Source organism: Ornithorhynchus anatinus, chromosome X5 (assembly GCF_004115215.2).
Source record: "Ornithorhynchus anatinus isolate Pmale09 chromosome X5, mOrnAna1.pri.v4, whole genome shotgun sequence".
In the NCBI taxonomy this organism is placed as follows: domain Eukaryota; kingdom Metazoa; phylum Chordata; class Mammalia; order Monotremata; family Ornithorhynchidae; genus Ornithorhynchus; species Ornithorhynchus anatinus.
In genome coordinates, this window is record NC_041753.1 from 50,087,464 (window position 1) to 50,103,890 (window position 16,427).

At 39.1% G+C, this 16,427-nt stretch overlaps 1 protein-coding gene across 42 annotated transcripts in view; it reads left to right on the forward strand.

The window, feature by feature from the left end:
- Nucleotides 1–13,916, forward strand: part of PTPRD (protein tyrosine phosphatase receptor type D) — a 1,860,044-nt gene extending 1,846,128 nt beyond the window's left edge. For 40 of the 42 annotated variants that reach the window (XM_029056273.2, XM_029056261.2, XM_029056268.2 and 37 more), the window contains 3 exons: nt 1,804–1,958; nt 8,467–8,602; nt 10,146–10,214. In XM_029056273.2, the coding sequence (XP_028912106.1) occupies nt 1,804–1,958; nt 8,467–8,602; nt 10,146–10,214 (360 nt within the window). Of the gene's footprint in view, nt 1–1,803; nt 1,959–8,466; nt 8,603–10,145 lie in introns of all 42 variants that reach the window. The other 2 variants (XM_029056258.2, XM_029056291.2) reach the window with 1 other exon arrangement.
- The last annotated feature ends 2,511 nt before the right edge of the window (nt 13,917–16,427 follow it).

Sequence of the window (16,427 nt, forward strand, 5' to 3'; positions counted from 1 at the left end):
CAAGAACACGAATCTGTAAGAGGTCTGAAGTATAACTCTAGTCTCAAAGTAGAAACTGAATTTGCATTGGTTTTAGGTTCAGTTTTGCAGTTTTACAGTTCCCAAAAGCAATCACTTCCTTGTGACATCTTCCACATAGTTATAAAATCTCTTTATGCCCTCTCAGAGTTAGAAGTCTTTAAATCAACTGCTATGAGTATGTATGCAAGTGAAAATAAAATGGAATGTAGTAATTAGCTCAATCTTGTGGCAAGAGGATCTGAACAGGACCCAAACAAGCATCTTAAATATTTCACCACTGGCTTAATGTTCAAAGCAAATCGAATTAGATAGAAAAAAAGAGAGAATGAGACAGGGATATGCTCACATGTAAGAAGATGACCAAGCCTAATAAGATCCACATCTGCTACATTATTCATTTCTTTTACTCCTGGCAAATCAGGCATCTCAACGTGCTAATATCTTCCCTGTTTAGAAGATGTTGGCGTTCACTATCACCATATTGTTAAGCAAGTAATGTGTTAATGAGTAGTAGTATTAATAGTATTTATTAAGCATTTGCCTTGTGTAGAGCACTGGACTAAATGCTGGGAATGAAAACATAGGTGGGAATTAGACATGATCGCTGACCCTCGAGCGGTTCACAAGCTAAGAATTGAAGTGGAAGAAGGTACTGAAGACAGACACATCAGGGTTATCACTTCTCAGTGTAATGAGTGCAGTTCCTCACTCAATGTCCTGGGTCATGAAGAAAGAGAAAAAGAAAGTGGCATAAAGAGATTAGGATTAACTGTTTAGAATTTGCCTGGGATACTCTTAAAACTTAAATTAGAGAGTGATACAAATATTTTCTTCCTAAGCAAATGGTGTACTTTTCTTGACGTTGGTCCTGAAGCACGTCGAACAGGAAATGGAAAGCACAAGTAGAAAACAGAAGATACTTTTATTTTTTCTCTTTAAGAAATCTATATTTCAAATGTCAGGGCACTCATGTTCAATCAATCTTGTCAAGAAAGAATCTTCCTGCCTTTGGCGTTAATTTTGTTTTGGTTTTGGTTTTCCTTTTTTTCCCACATTCTTAATTCAAGAAACATTTTGTGACTCATGGATCCAGCCCTGCAAAAGTAAATTTTCAGAAATTGGATTTAGGTGCTAGTCCTTGAAAGATGCCTCCCTTACTGCTTAAAGGCACACTATCATGGCATATGCTGTTTCTTTTTCCTATGGCAGGAGACTGGCTGCCTTAAGGACATGTGAGGTATCCAGAAGGCATGCAGGTTAACAGCAATCACTCAATTTGTGTCACATCTGTTAAATGTCACTGTTTGCAGTTTGACAGTGCAAGAAATGAGCAAGCAACATGTTTTTGAATTTGTGACAGCTACAACGAATTCTCTGGACACAAATAAATTCTATCCTAGGTATTTCAGTGCTTAAGCAGGCTGAATTCTCAAAATGAAAAGTGGTGAATGTACTTGGCTAAATCGTTGCTTGCTGTTTTACAAAGAGTACTGCAATACAGTATGATCTGCTAGTCTCCACCAGAGCTGAAAAACTACAAAGCTAGGTGACAATTTCTTGTTCAGTATAGACTAGTTGGTATGACTAATGAAATTGCTCACATTCTGAAGTGAATGTTGTGAATGTTAACCTGGGAAAACACCAACTCATCAGCATTGTGATTAGATTCATCTTGGTCAGTGGCTCTTAACTCTCTTTGCTTTGTTCATTCTCTTGTTTGGGAGTTTGTGACATTGAAACCATTTTAATGTGCTGTGTATCCCTCTTTCTCTTTCATTAAAGGATGGTCAGTCCAGAACAGTGAGACAATTCCAGTTCACTGACTGGCCAGAGCAGGGAGTGCCAAAGTCTGGAGAGGGATTTATTGATTTCATAGGCCAAGTGCATAAAACAAAAGAACAATTTGGTCAAGATGGGCCTATCTCCGTCCACTGCAGGTGAGTTGTAAATTGATTATTTTTTCATTGTGGAAAAAGTCACAGTTCATTTTAAAAATTCATACTGGAGCCTAGACGGTAAGCTTCTTGAGGGCAGGATTTCTGTCTACCAACTCTATTGTAGTGTAGTCTTCCAAAGCACTCAGTTCAGTGTTCTGTGTAGTGCTGCTTCTGAGAGCAGCAGTGTGGTCTAGTGGGTCCCAGCATGGGCCTGGGAGTCAGAAGGACCTGGGTTCTAATCCTGATGCTATCACTTGTTTGCTCTGTGACATTAGGCAAGTCATTTAACTTCTCTGGGCTTCAGTTATCTCATGTGTAAAATGGGGATGAAAACCGGGATCCCCCATGTAGGACATGAACTGTATCCAACCTGATTAGCTTATATCTACCTCAGCACTTAATACGTTGCTTAGCACATAGTAAGTGCTTTACAAACACCATAAAAAAGTAAGCCCTCAATGAATAGTATTGATTGACTGATAAATGTGGTGAAAAATGCAAATTAACAGGAGAGAGGCCAGTCTGAAAATGTTCACACTATAAATAAATGAGTGCTTTTATTTTTATTGAACTACAGCTACTTGTATTGTTTTGCCTATAAATAAAAATTACAAATCTGGGAAATGCTAAATGCGTATATAGCAACTTCCACTATTTGAAAATGAAGAATTGAATGAACTGTAATCTAGAGAAGCAGCGTAGCTCAGTGGAAAGAGCACGGGCTTTGAAGTCAGAGGTCATGAGTTCAAATCCCAGCTCTGCCACTTGTCAGCTGTGTGACTGTGGGCAAGTCACTTAACTTCTCTGTGCCTCAGTTACCTCATCTGTAAAATGGGGATTAAGACTGTGAGCCCCATGTGGGACAACCTGATTCCCCTGTGTCTACCCCAGCGCTTAGAATAGTGCTCTGCACATAGTAAGTGCTTAACAAATACCAACATTATCATTATTATTATTATCATTTATAATAGTGGTCAAAAATAATCTGAATGGAAAGTTGAATGAGGTTCATTCATAACTAAGCTGTCAAAAATGTGATGTAAAATCAATAATAGTGATAATAATAATGATAATGATAATTGTGGTATTTGCTAAGTACTGAGACCTAGACCTGAACCTACCGCAGATGCCACGTTCAACTTTTAGAGATGTTCCACTGATAATAATAATGATGCCATTTGTTATAAGTTCTTATTGTGTGTTATGCACTGTACTAATCGCTGGGATAGTTGAAGGTAAATCAGTCCCTCTCCCTAATGGGGCTCATAGTCTAAATAGAAGGGAGAACAGGTGTTGAATCCCCATTTCACAGGTGAGGAAACTGAGGCACAGAGAAGTTAAGTGATTTACCCACGGTCACACAGCAGGCAAGTGGAGAAGCTGGGATTAGAAACCAGGACCCCTGACTCCCAAGCCCATGATCTTTCTACTAAACCGCGCTGCTCCTTCCCCGAGCTGTTTGTCTGGGGATTGCCTATCACAGTATTCATAGCAAATGATTATTTAATTTACCATGGCCTGCAATTTTGGAGACTAGTAGGCTTTTTTTCAGTTCTCTATGAAGAACCCAAGCAAATCACTGGGTTTTACCATTCAAGTCTACCTTCTTCAAGCCAGTTAATTGAGAATTAATTAGGTCATGAACATTGTGCTCCTCAAGTCAAGCCCTGTGTTAAATATTGGAAACCCTATGGTTCCATCTATGCCGGCAAAACTAAATGAAGCATGAATCACGAATCAGGTAAATCCAGAATCATCCTCCCTGCCTTTACAAGTAATCCATGAAAAGATGAATGGACCTTTTTTAAGAGTCCAAGCTACTGCTGGAGACAGGCTTCTGCTTCTTACGAGCTGCTAGGGAGGTTGCAAAATTCACTGAATATTTTTGCTTTGACACTTTTAAAAACATCTTTTCATAAATAGATACCATACTATTTTTATGTGCCTGTCAGCCACCACTCAAAGTAAATGAATCCATCCATTTTCTTCAGGCTGTACCCAAGCGTTACACTTGCTGCTTAATTAGGATCTGCAAGTGCAGAGATTTTTCATATTATTCACTGTTTTCCTCATTACCTAAACCTCCAGATGCTTCCTTGCTTCTTAAAAGCACAACAGTTGTGAATTAATTCCCTCCTCTTACTGGTGAAAAGGATCCCAAATAGTTGTTTTAAAAGACAGAAACAAAGAAGCAAGGGAGTAAAGTGGAAAGCACCCCCTCATAGCTAGTTGTAAAGAAACCTGAGAGTTGCAACAGGTCTTGGAGCGTACAGAAAGCAAGTAGTGAAACTGATAGGTCTTCAGTTCACCATTAAAAATCAAAGTCTAATTGTGCATCCCGTGATATATGTACATTTCTTTGTGAGATGTGAATATGTGCTTATAAGCCGAACACAAAATCAAGGGTAGTTCAGGGATTTCCATACCCTCGGCGGGGCAGGACTGTATTTCTCTGTCCTATCTCGCAAATTTGGCATTCATAGTCCCATAGCACGTACCCGTGCCTACACCTTCCCTAACCATACCTTGCCCACCTCATTCAGTCCGCTAATAGTAATAGTAATTATAGTATTTAATATATGCCAAGCACTGTCCAAAGCACTGGGGTAGATACAAGCTAATCAGTTTGGACCCAATCCCTGTCCCACTTAGGGCTCATAGTCTAAACAGGAGGGAGAATAGGTATTGAATCCCCATTTTAGAGATGAGGAAATTGAGGAACAGATAAATTAAGTGACTTGTCCAAGGTCACACAACAAGCCGGTGGCAGAGGCAGGTTAGAACCCAGGTCCTTTGACACCTCCCCCCCCCGCCCCAGGCCTGAGCTCTTTCCATCAGGACACATTGCTTCCCCAACTGAAGGGGAGCAATGAAGAAACTGCAGGAAATGGGAAAGTGGGTAAAAACAACATACCGGTGAAAATGAAATTCAAACAATTTGCAAATTAATCTCATGGCATTAGAGCATTTACCTGCCCTATGCTTTCACCCAGCACATTGAGAGGACTAGACCTGATGTATAATCAGATAGCTGCAGTAATCTTTGGATTATTTTCAGGGCAGGCCTACAAGAAGGTATTGTGCATCTTCACTTAAAATAAAACCTGTCATACTTTATGCTCCCTGGGCTTTTCTCCCTGTTAACACCAGGATAGGAGAAAAGTGAAGACAATGAGGGCAACTAGGTCCTGTGGGGCCCTGTTCCAGCTGAGAAGCCACTGGTTGTGCAGAGCTTACTTGGGGCCTTGTGGAATATGTCACCAAATCCATGTAGCCCAGCCTTCTGGTTGAAACCCTGGGTCCAGCAGCGTGGCTTAGTGGCAAGAGCACGGGCTTGGGAGTTAGGGGCCGTGGATTCTAATCCCGCCTCCACCACTTATTTGCTGTGTGACCTGGGGCAAGCTGCTTCACTTCTCTGGGCCTCAGTTCCCTCAGCTGTAAAATGGGGATGAAGACTGTGAGCCCCACTTGGAACAACCTGATTACTTTGTATCTCCCTCAGCTCTTCGAACGTAGTAAGCGCTTAACAAGTCCCCTCATTATTATTAAGTGCTTAGTACAATGCTCTGCACACAGTAAGCGCTCAATAAATACGATTGAATGAATGAATGAATGAATGAATGAATGAATGAATGAATGAATGAATGAATGGAGCAGTATGGAGCTAGGAACCAGACTCACCTCACCTGACCACACATGGGCGTGCACACACACAAACACACACAGAATCAGAATATCACCAATAATATCACCGAGCTACAGTGTTCTGCACATAGTAAGCGCTCAATAAATACAATTGAATGAATGAACCTGCGCTCACCTCTAATGCTAATAACCAAATTGCCTTCCTTTCTAAGTAAAACCAACAGAAGCATTGTCAGAGGTGTAAGTGCTAAGCCCTTTTAGTCGATGCGCCTAAGGCAATCTTTATACAAAGTGCATAAATGTATCCTGTAATAAACAAAGTCCAAGTTGGAATTCCCACTCTCCACTCTCTAATTACATTGATGTATTGGAGAGGTTTTGCAAGGGATAAACATGTTTTTGAGTCGAAAAATGTTGATTTGTTTACAAATCTGCTCATGGCAAGCCTAATGCTAAGTGCCACTCTAACATTAGTGGGAATTACACAGGTAAAACTAATTTTTTCGAGTCATTGTCTACTAGTCCCAACTCCAAGCCTGCCCCAGAGATCCTGGCAGCCTGGGTACATCAACTCTGAGTGATACAGCATTTCAGAAGTAACAATCCCCCTCCATCCTATCCCCTCAACCTGGCATCTGTCCCAAAAGGATTGCTTCAAGCCAAACAGCAGAGTTCAGACAGCAGGATAAGGGAAGGTTCAGAACCACCATCGCCTCCTCTCGTGGCAGCTCTTGACAATTTGGAGGTGTGTAGAATGACACAAAAAGTGCCGAACCATCGTTTTTCAGCACTTCAGTCCTGAATTTCAACTAAAAGCAAATCTTCTTATCATCAGTTGTCTAATAATTCAGAAGGTGCAGGCCAGGTCTTGTCATTGTCATTCCATCTTCACAATGGCACACAGAAAAGGATATGGAATTCAGATTCCCATTGCAGAGCCAAATGCAACTTATTTATTAATCAATGAATAGTTATTGCGAGACATATCTAATATGTGGATCACTGTATCAAGCATTGGGGAAATATTACTCTTCCTAAGCACTCAATAAATATGGTTAATTGATTGATTTCCCAACTGTTAATGAAAAGCTGATCCCTGACCTCCAGATGTTGCCTCATTTACAGTGGGGAAGACAGGTATAAAGAGAAAAATGAACAAGAACTATGAGATAACAGTGTAGGTTAAATAGACAAGTTAGGAGAATAAGATTAAACAGACAGGTGAAATTTATCTCAGACCTCACCAACTGATGTCCCACTTTCTTCTTCATGACAGCTCAGTTTTGACACAGATACCCAATTGGGAATCTTCATTAGAAATCTATCTCAGTCAAACTTCTGCAATTTCAAATCTAGATTACTTATGACTCAATTATGTAAATCATCCAGTCAATCAGTAGTTTTTTGGAGTCCCTGTTCAATCATATTTACTGAGCACTTACTGTGTGCAGAGCACTGTACTAAGCACTTGTTTTCAGAGCTTGGAAGAGTGCTCAAGATACAAACCCTGTCCTCAAGGAGTTTACAGTGTAGTAAGGGAGACAGCCATTGAAATAATTTGTTGATAGGAGGAAAAAGGAGAAAAAAGATCGGTATATGAGTTAGTGTTTAAGTTGTAAGTACCCATGCTGCTGATTCTGGTACCATTGGCATCATATGACACATATGGCATCACAGTTGATTCTGTGATTTTTTTCCAACTGTCAGTAGATTGCTCTTTAGAAATCTAGTCTTTGATCCCTGAGTAGGCAAATGTGCCACAGTATCAGAACATGAAAGGAAAAAAGAGAGAGCGCCTGGAAATCTACAGTTTAGACCCACCAAGCTTTCATCCATTCTCCACACAACTGAAAGAGGTCTTTCATGTAAATTTTGATCCAAAGCAGAGTAGCTTAAGTGGAAAGAGCACAGACCTCAGTTCTAATCCTGGCTCTGCCACTTGCCTGCGGGGACCTTGGGTACGTTAACGTCTCTGTGCCTCAGTTCCCTATCTATAAAATAGGGAATAATATATCTGTTCTCCCTCCCACTTAGAATGTGAGGCTTATGCGTGACAGGGACTGGGTCTAACTCGATTATCTTGTATATACCTCAGTGTTTGGCACATAGTAAGGGCTTGATAAAGACCAATCAATGAATGCTATTCATTGAGGGCTTACTGGGTGCAGAGCACTGTACTAACCGCTTGGGAGAGTGCAATACAGTAGAGTTGGTAGACACAATCCCTGCCCTGAAGGAATTTGTCTCGTCTTATGCTGTTGAGTCATCTCCGACCCATACTGATGCCGTGGATACACCTCTCCCTGAATGCCCCACATCTACCTGCAGTCATTTTGGTAGTGTATCCATAGAGTTTTCTTGGTAAAAATACAGAACTGGTTTACCAATGCCTCCTTCTGCGCAGTCTTCTTGAGTCTCCGACCTTGACTCTCTCCCATGCCACTGCTGCCCAGCACAGGTGAGTTTTGACTTGTAGCAGATTGCCTTCCAATAACTATGCACTGCACAAACTAGGAATGGAATGAATATGCCTCAGTTTGACTCTCCCTACCGTAGTCGAGACTGGTAGAGTACTGGGAACTCTCCAGGTGCAGCCCTGAGAGGGGTCAAGGAGTTTATAATACCATTATTATTATTATTATCAGGTAAAAGATAAATCATTCTATTATACTACTTATTCACCTAATTCAAGTTCAAGTTCAGTGGCCAGAGAGAACTCAGTACTGAGTTAGGGCAACATTTTCAAAACCTCCTTTGTGGAGGAGAATTTCTCAGCTTTAAAGGGGTCCATGCATCACATTACAGTGAATACCTACTCCTGTGGATTTCTGATCAATGAATCTTACATTTTGCATTTGAACAGCGCGGGCGTTGGAAGGACTGGTGTATTTATAACACTGAGCATTGTGTTGGAAAGAATGAGATACGAAGGTGTCGTAGATATCTTCCAGACTGTCAAAATGCTGAGGACCCAACGGCCTGCCATGGTACAGACAGAGGTGAGGAAGAAAAGAAAAAAAAAAAAACACGTGCAGGGGAAAATATTGAATAACACCAAATGTAGGCTGACTTTCCAGTTTGCAAGATACTGTAGACTGAGATTTCAGTGGAGTACATGGTAATTCACGCATTTAATTGTACTAAGAGTTTGAATTCTATTCCTGACATTTAAGTCCATTATATCTATAGCACCTAGATCAAAGTATCTCTGCCTTTTTACACTGAGCTCCATCGTTGCAAGCTGAAGAACTAAACCCCTTTCTTCTCTGCCCTGGTAATCTTCATATGGTCCTTAGATGACAGCTCATATAATAACAGAATTACAATTTAAACAATCCTATTTGCCAGCCACTTCAGAAAATGATAGTGAATATTTAGAAATGCTGTTTGCATTCTCTGACAAAAATTTTCTAAAAGAGCTTAATGTTGCTACAACTGCAATAATGATTTTACCCAAAACCCATTGTCCAGAAATCAAGGTAGACTCTGAACTAGGAGTATATTTTAGGTCTTTTAGGTGGTTAATATTTTGAAAAATGAAACAACCTAAGGAACTAAATGCAAAAAAGAAATTAGACCGTTTAAGAAACCTTAATACTTATCCATATAACTGCTTGTGACAAGGTGGAAAAGTAATCTCCATTTATTTTACATCACCATTTTACGGTAGAACCTAGACTTTGATGAAAATGAAAAGTACATAGTTTTAGCCTCAGTGATTCCTGGAAGCAAGTTTACATTCAAAGCAAACTCCAGTTTGGGAAACCTAGTTTATTCACTGCATTTCTCTCTCTCTCTCTCTCTCTACATTTGGACTTAAGACATTTTTGGAAATAACGTCCTGGTGTAAAGACAGAGATCATTTCATCTAGATCTTGATGGAACATGCCATCCACTAATACTCTTGCATTAGATGAAATGAAGCCGAGATTTAGGGGTATAGGCTACTGAAGGCTGAAGTCCTTTCATGGTAATGTCGACTGAAGAGAATGAAACAGACTGGGGAAGAGATGGAGGGTCCTGTGGCCTTGGCTAAATGACACCCATTGTCTGCAGAGCCCCAGTGGCTTATTAGCTGCAACTCTGTGTTTACTCATTTACCTCAAAGATGATAGGTATTTTGCTTATGGTTCCTCCGGTCACTCTAATGGATTAGGACATTTCATCTGGCAAATCTAAAATTTGCAAGCCTGAAGTAACTCAAGAGGCTAATCTGTCTGTATTTTCCCTTAATTCAAGGATATTATTTACACAAGCTTTTAGTAAATGAATACATCAACATCTATTCACTTTCTTCTCAAATGTGTCTATGTTGTCAAAAGAGAAGGTTATTGCATTTAAGTAAGCTATTTATTATATAGCCTGCTAATATTTTTGGTGGCTGAGAGAAGGTTGATTCTACTTTCTAAACTATTAGGTCCTCCAGGGTAGAAGGTTCTTTAGGTAGTTTTCCTTCTTGATTTCACTGTCAGGAATAAAGAGAGAAAGCAGGCCTAATGGTTTCTCTGTACTTGTTTCTTTCTCCCAATTTTTTTCTTCCAGGATCAATATCAGTTCTGCTATCGAGCCGCACTAGAATACCTGGGCAGCTTTGATCACTATGCAACGTAAAAACTCCTGACCCATCCTGGATTTTTACTGCAGGCCCTTTAAGATCCAGAGAGCCTCTTCTGAGCCATACAGTGTGCTTGAGAAGTACTTCTTAACTTCTAGCTAAAGACCAATTAGTGGGAATATATATATTAAAAAAAATACAAAAAACACACACACACAAAAAAACTATTCCAGGTGGACCAAGAATTCACAATTTAATAACCTAACCTGAAAAATAATAAAGAGAATCCTGACTCGTGAGGCGTCTGAAGGATTTCATTTACAGATACCTCAAGGATTCAACTTTTGTTGAAATTAAAGGGAAGAGGAAATTAGTGCAAAGAACCACCATCTTGTTCAGGATTGCATGATAGGTGTAGACGAGATATCTTGAGAGCATTGCAATTCGGTGCAAGATGTTTGTTAAAGAGCCATTTTGGCTTCTTAAAAACAAAATTTAAAAAAATGGACTCTTTGCTTCAACATCACCCCTTCCCATCATAATGCTCATAATAACACTTTAGGGGTAAAGGGGGGGAATGTTTAAAAAGAAAGTCTTTGATTTAGTTTTTTAGTATTGTAAAGATACTGCTGACCTGTGCTTCATTTTAAACTGTGTAAACCTTTTCCTTTCTTTAACAAGTTAATCATCCAATGAAGTGAATTTAAAAAGATTGCATAGCTGTTCATTTTTTTCTTTCATAATTGTTGGTTCTTTTTAACTGTAGAACTGTTCTCTGTAATATCTTGCTGTAGAAATGTTAAATAATTGGGAAATTTGCACATTTTTGTGCATTACTATATTTATCTACAGTACCACAGTCTTGTCATATATTACTTTACACTTCTGTTCAGTTTCATTTTATAGGGAAGTTCCCATTGTAATCAGTTATTCAAAATGGGTTTTTCTTTGGTTTGTTGGTTTTTTTTTTTGGAATCAACAGGGAAGCGCAAAGTATAAAGCTGCTACTAACTTATATATACATATATACACCTAGATGCTTCTCTATATATGTATATATATAGTGTATCCACACATCAATATAGATCTATAGCTATATATCAGTTCTTCCATGATTTGGATGTTTTGAAGTGGGGGACTAATGATCCAAAATACCACACAATTCATATTTTTTCAATATATATGCATTTCTAAATTCCAAGACATTTAAAGGGAAATGAGGAATGCACATCAGTGATACTCAAACACATCCCCAATCTCCTGTTCTCCTCTCCTCCCCACCCTGAGAAAAAAAAGAGAAACACATTCACGAACAAATAACATTTTGTTAGCAAGGCTTCCCATGAAGTTCAATATTTGTAACACTCTAGTGCAATAAAAATCATAGTATTAAATATATAAGAGGTGTGCATGTGGGCAAGGTCAGTGCATATCCCTTTAGGCAGGGAGAATGTTGTTCTTTATTAGCTCTCAAGATGTTTAAAAAGTGTACTCAATCGTATATTGTCTATAGTGTATGCTATGAAATTTGCATTTATGACATGTAACAGAGGCAAAGCCCAACTTTTGTTGCTCTGTTGAATCAGAAACATTTCGTGGTATGCAGCATTTTTGGAAAATGCTGTATTTTTTTCTTTTGTTTTAATTTTGCATTTAGAGTGCCTTATATTTGATAGCGTTTTTTTTAGGGTTTTTTTTCTGTATTTACAATAGTTATTCAGATCAGTTACTTTTTCAATTAAAGCATAATCTTTATTTTAGCACATGTACAAGAACACTTTGACAAATATGCATTCCTCACTTTTAACCATGTAGGAGATGTTATTGATTATACCAACCCAAAGCACTTGAGTAGTCAGGCCCCTTTATCTTTTCGTTATTCCTGGCATCCACCCTGGCCAGTAGCCAGCCCAGTGGTCCATTGTTCTTTCCATATCTCCCTTCACAGCAGAGTCATTTAAAATGTCAGAATTCCCATTTGAAACATGTAATGCTGCACTAATCATAATTATTTTAAAGATGAATAAATCATGGGTATCATGGTCTCTTGAAAGCTGCATTTGGTTTTTCCATGTAGGTGAGAATAGTCGTTTTCACAGCACAGAGTATTTTCCCGAGACACTTAATAGGAAGACATTAAGGATAGTACTGGTCTCTGCCATGCTTTGTATCACTTTGAAAAATCTCTCTTAAGATGTCCAATGAATTCATAAGAAGATGGGTACAAATGACTTTATTTTAGCTATGTTGCTGTTTCACAAATGGGATTTTGTTAGGTCCACATTTTTCCATTCTTACCAGAAAGAAATGTCAGAGACCAAACCCTGTCAAGCATCATATTTGAGCACTTTTGTAAAAAAAAAGAAAAAGAAATAATAATAATAATAATAAAAAGTATTCTAGAAGGCTACCTCAGAATGAGACTCAGTAACCTACATTAGAACCAGAAATGAATGTGCACTATTTGGTTTTGTTGTAAATTCTTTCTTCATTTATAAATTTAGGATATATTAAAGTGCCCGATTACTTAGTGCAGTCATATCCTTTTAGCCAAATGACACGCATCACTGAAAACACACCATTTTGGAAATGTAGAATTGGAAGGACTGTTGCACACCAGAGTTGTTAATAAATGAGCAGTTTCTCTCAAAGAAACTCTTGAAAATTCTGTCAAACTAAATGAACACTAATCATGAAACAAAAATGAATGAGTAATGTACCAGAGACAAAAGAGGCCGAGGCAACTCCAGTATCTTGCTGTTCAGTTATTGATGAAAACTCCCTTAGCGTTTGTCATTGATGTGCATTCCATTTTCTATGCTTTTCTGAATAGCTGTTCTCTTTTTAATTGCAGCAGTAAACATCTTTACCTGCAATTATCACAAACGTCCAAATTTCCAATTAGTTTTCCCATCATAATCAGTACGGTGCTATTATTTACCTATGTATGTGTAGTTATGTATAATTTTGTAATTAGTTATAATGGTAAAAAAATTCAAAATATATGAAAAATAATTTGTACAGAACTTTATTTTAGCTCTTTTTAAAAAATTATTTGCATGGTTAGACGATGGAGAGGACAGCCAGGGGAGGGAAGGGCCTCTAGGGAGATTTGCACTTTCTATACCTTTGTACTATGCACTGCCCTATTGATTCTACACCCAGTAATGTTATTACTTGAACCCATATGTAAGAAACTGCTTCTGAAATTCACTCGTGTGTATGTAAATAACCCAGAACATAGAAACGGGAAGGGGTGGGGGGGGGAGGGGGAAGTCTGCAAAGGCCATGTGACTTTTTCCCCTTTCCTTTCCTTTTTTGGCTTTTTTGTTCATTTGTTTGTTTCCTTCCTTCTTTCCATTTTCTTTTTGGGGTCTTGGTTTCCTTTGGGTATTTGGGTGCCCTGATACTCCAGCAGATATCAGAAGGCTACAGATCCATCCTATCCATCTGTTCCGTGGCTTTGCCATTCAAGCTTGGAGTGTCTTTACAAAGATAATAAAAGTTGTGTTCTTTGCTCTCGTTTTGGATGCATAGACTGAAAATTTAAAAAAAATAACTTGTAAAATGGCTTGTTAAAAATACAATTACCTCTAATTAGTAGTACGCGTAAATGTTTTACAGAATGAAAGGCGTGCTTTTTATTTTCTTACTTCGTTACATTGGTGGCGAAAGAAGTCTGTATGAAAATCAGTTCTTTGCTGACACAAGTTCCATTTGTTACAAATGAATTCTAATAAAAATGTCAGTGTTATGCAGCCCTGCTCTTTATTTTAGTTCCTCAAATCCCTTGCTTTTCAAAAGAAAGCAGTTTGTTTCTGCTGGTTCTTCCTCACCTACTGCCCTTCTAGATGAATAGAAATGTAACCCCGAAGCTGTAACAAATCTTCTTAACTAGGAGGCCAGCACGGAAATACCGACTCATTGGTGGAAGAATCTGTTCCCTGAAGTGATGGCTGTTGAGTAATGTGTTTGCAAAAGTGGTTGGGAAGTATTTAGCCCAGCCATTCCTGGTTTCAGTGGTGATTCCCAGCTGCCTAGGGAAATTGGCACTATCTCTCCTTCACTGAAATGGGAGATTTGCTTTTGCCGCATGCAGAATGAAATCAGGATTCATAGGTTTAGAGGCTGCATCAGAAGCTAACTCTTGATGAACGTGGGTTTGTTCATATTGATATCAATCAGTGGTATTTACTGAGCACTTCCCATGTGCAGAACACTACACTAAGCATTTGAGAGACTACAATACATATCCTCGCTTCACCTGGTTCTGTAATGTGGTGGTTGTGTTTTTACGTACCTCAGTGTTGAGAAAAATTTGCCTTGTAGTACCCAACCCATGTCCAGCATCATGCTTATGCATGCAACCATTTCATCCCACACTTCATCGTGCTGTATCCAGACCCCTGGGCGTAGCTGGGGGAACATTACCTAATTTGTATGCATGTATGCGTGCACAAAGTGTGAAGCTATGTACTTAGGAAGATTTCAGTGGATTTTGCTCAAATTAAAATTACTAAAGCACTTGGGGGAGAGGCCTTTACAAACCATCCATTGCTTTCTTTGAACCTTTAATAAATACCATTGAGATACTCAGAATGTTTGGTTCATAGCTGAATTCCCATCCTCTCCTATTCCTCAGCTTCTGGTATGATATTCTGGGTTTAAGACCCTACCTTTAGGGTTTGGTTAGCTTCTATTTATTTGAATTGTCTCTTGAGCTTTGAATAGCTTTGATCAGCACTATCCACGCAGTATAGGCCCTTTGAACTCCAAAGTAGAAAGAAACTATATAAATACAAGGTATTAATCCTCTTATCCTCATCATGATTGTCATCAACATAGGGAGGGTGATGATTGCCCATTGGGCAATCAATTGTCGTCTTTTCCATGCTATGAAAAAAGATTCACGATTCTTCATCTAGCAAATTCGAGGAAGCAGAAGAAAATGGCTACTGGTTCTGAGAAACATTTCACAGATATGCTACTTAATGAATAAGAGAAAGAAGCCTGTTGATTAAGTTATCACACGACACCCACTTGGGAATTGAGGAGCTTGACACTTTAGAGAATATAATTATAATTGAAATGATTTAGTGAGTTGGAGAAGTGGGCAGAGCCAAACAGAGTACAGTTCAATAGAGACAAGAGCAAGACAAGTATATTTAAGGTGGAAAAGCAACTGCACAAATAGGTGAGGAGTGATTGGCTTTAGGTGTATGAAAGAGATCCAAGGATCATAATGGATAACAATATGTCAACCATATAATCATTTTATAAGGGATCAGAATTCTGATGTGGAAAATGAGGTCCACTTCTCTCTGTGTCACAATTAAGGAAATTGTAGCAGAGAATTTACATGAACTTGCTAAAATTCCCACGATGGCTTGGAGCAAACCTAAGGAAGGATTGAAATACTGTGTGCAGAGTCCACGTATTTCTTTACAGACCTAACTATATTCAGCATGTAAGCCAGGTAATTAAAGTGGACTTGGTACTAGTGCCTTTGGTTACAGGTCATCACGGATGACCTGGAAGTCTTGAATACCTTACATTAATGCTGTCAGGCTATATTTTCTCTAAGAGCAGTCTTCAGAGGTGCTTCCTCTTTGACTCAGGATTCTACCCAACTGATAACAGCTGTCATGGGCACAGACAACTCTGTGTTGCCCCCATCCCCTAGCAGCCAGTCTGCTGACAGTGAAGACTATCTGGGGCTTTCCCAGGTGGAAGATGGATGGGAGGGGAAAATTGAGGAATTGAACAGGTTGGGTTTGGGAGTATGTCTACTAACTCTGTTGTATTAGACTCTCCCAAGAGCTTACTACAGTGCTCTGCACATAGTAAGCACTCAATGAATACCATTGATTGATGGATGGATACTATCTGTCAGTCAAGGGTTGTGGTAATGCCTTGGCTCTTGGACTGGACTGTGAGGGTGTGTCCAGTAGATGCAGGGCTCCTATTGGCCCAAGGCAATTCCCACCAACATCAGCTTGGCTCCTTACCTTAGTTTTCCCCCTTGCAGAGTCAATCCAAAACCCTGCCAGTTCCACTCAGAGACACTAGTGAAAGCTAAAGAGCAGGTGAAAAATGGAAGGATGTTTCCCTATGGTTATTTGTCAGCTTCCTAAAGGTCACTCCCCTGGGTCCAGTTACTTGAATAGTGTCAATCCGGTTTTATCTAAGAATCTTCTGCTACAAAGAATCGTTTCATTGTCCTTGTACATTTCTATGTCAATTTAGGATTATTCCTGCAACAAATTAAG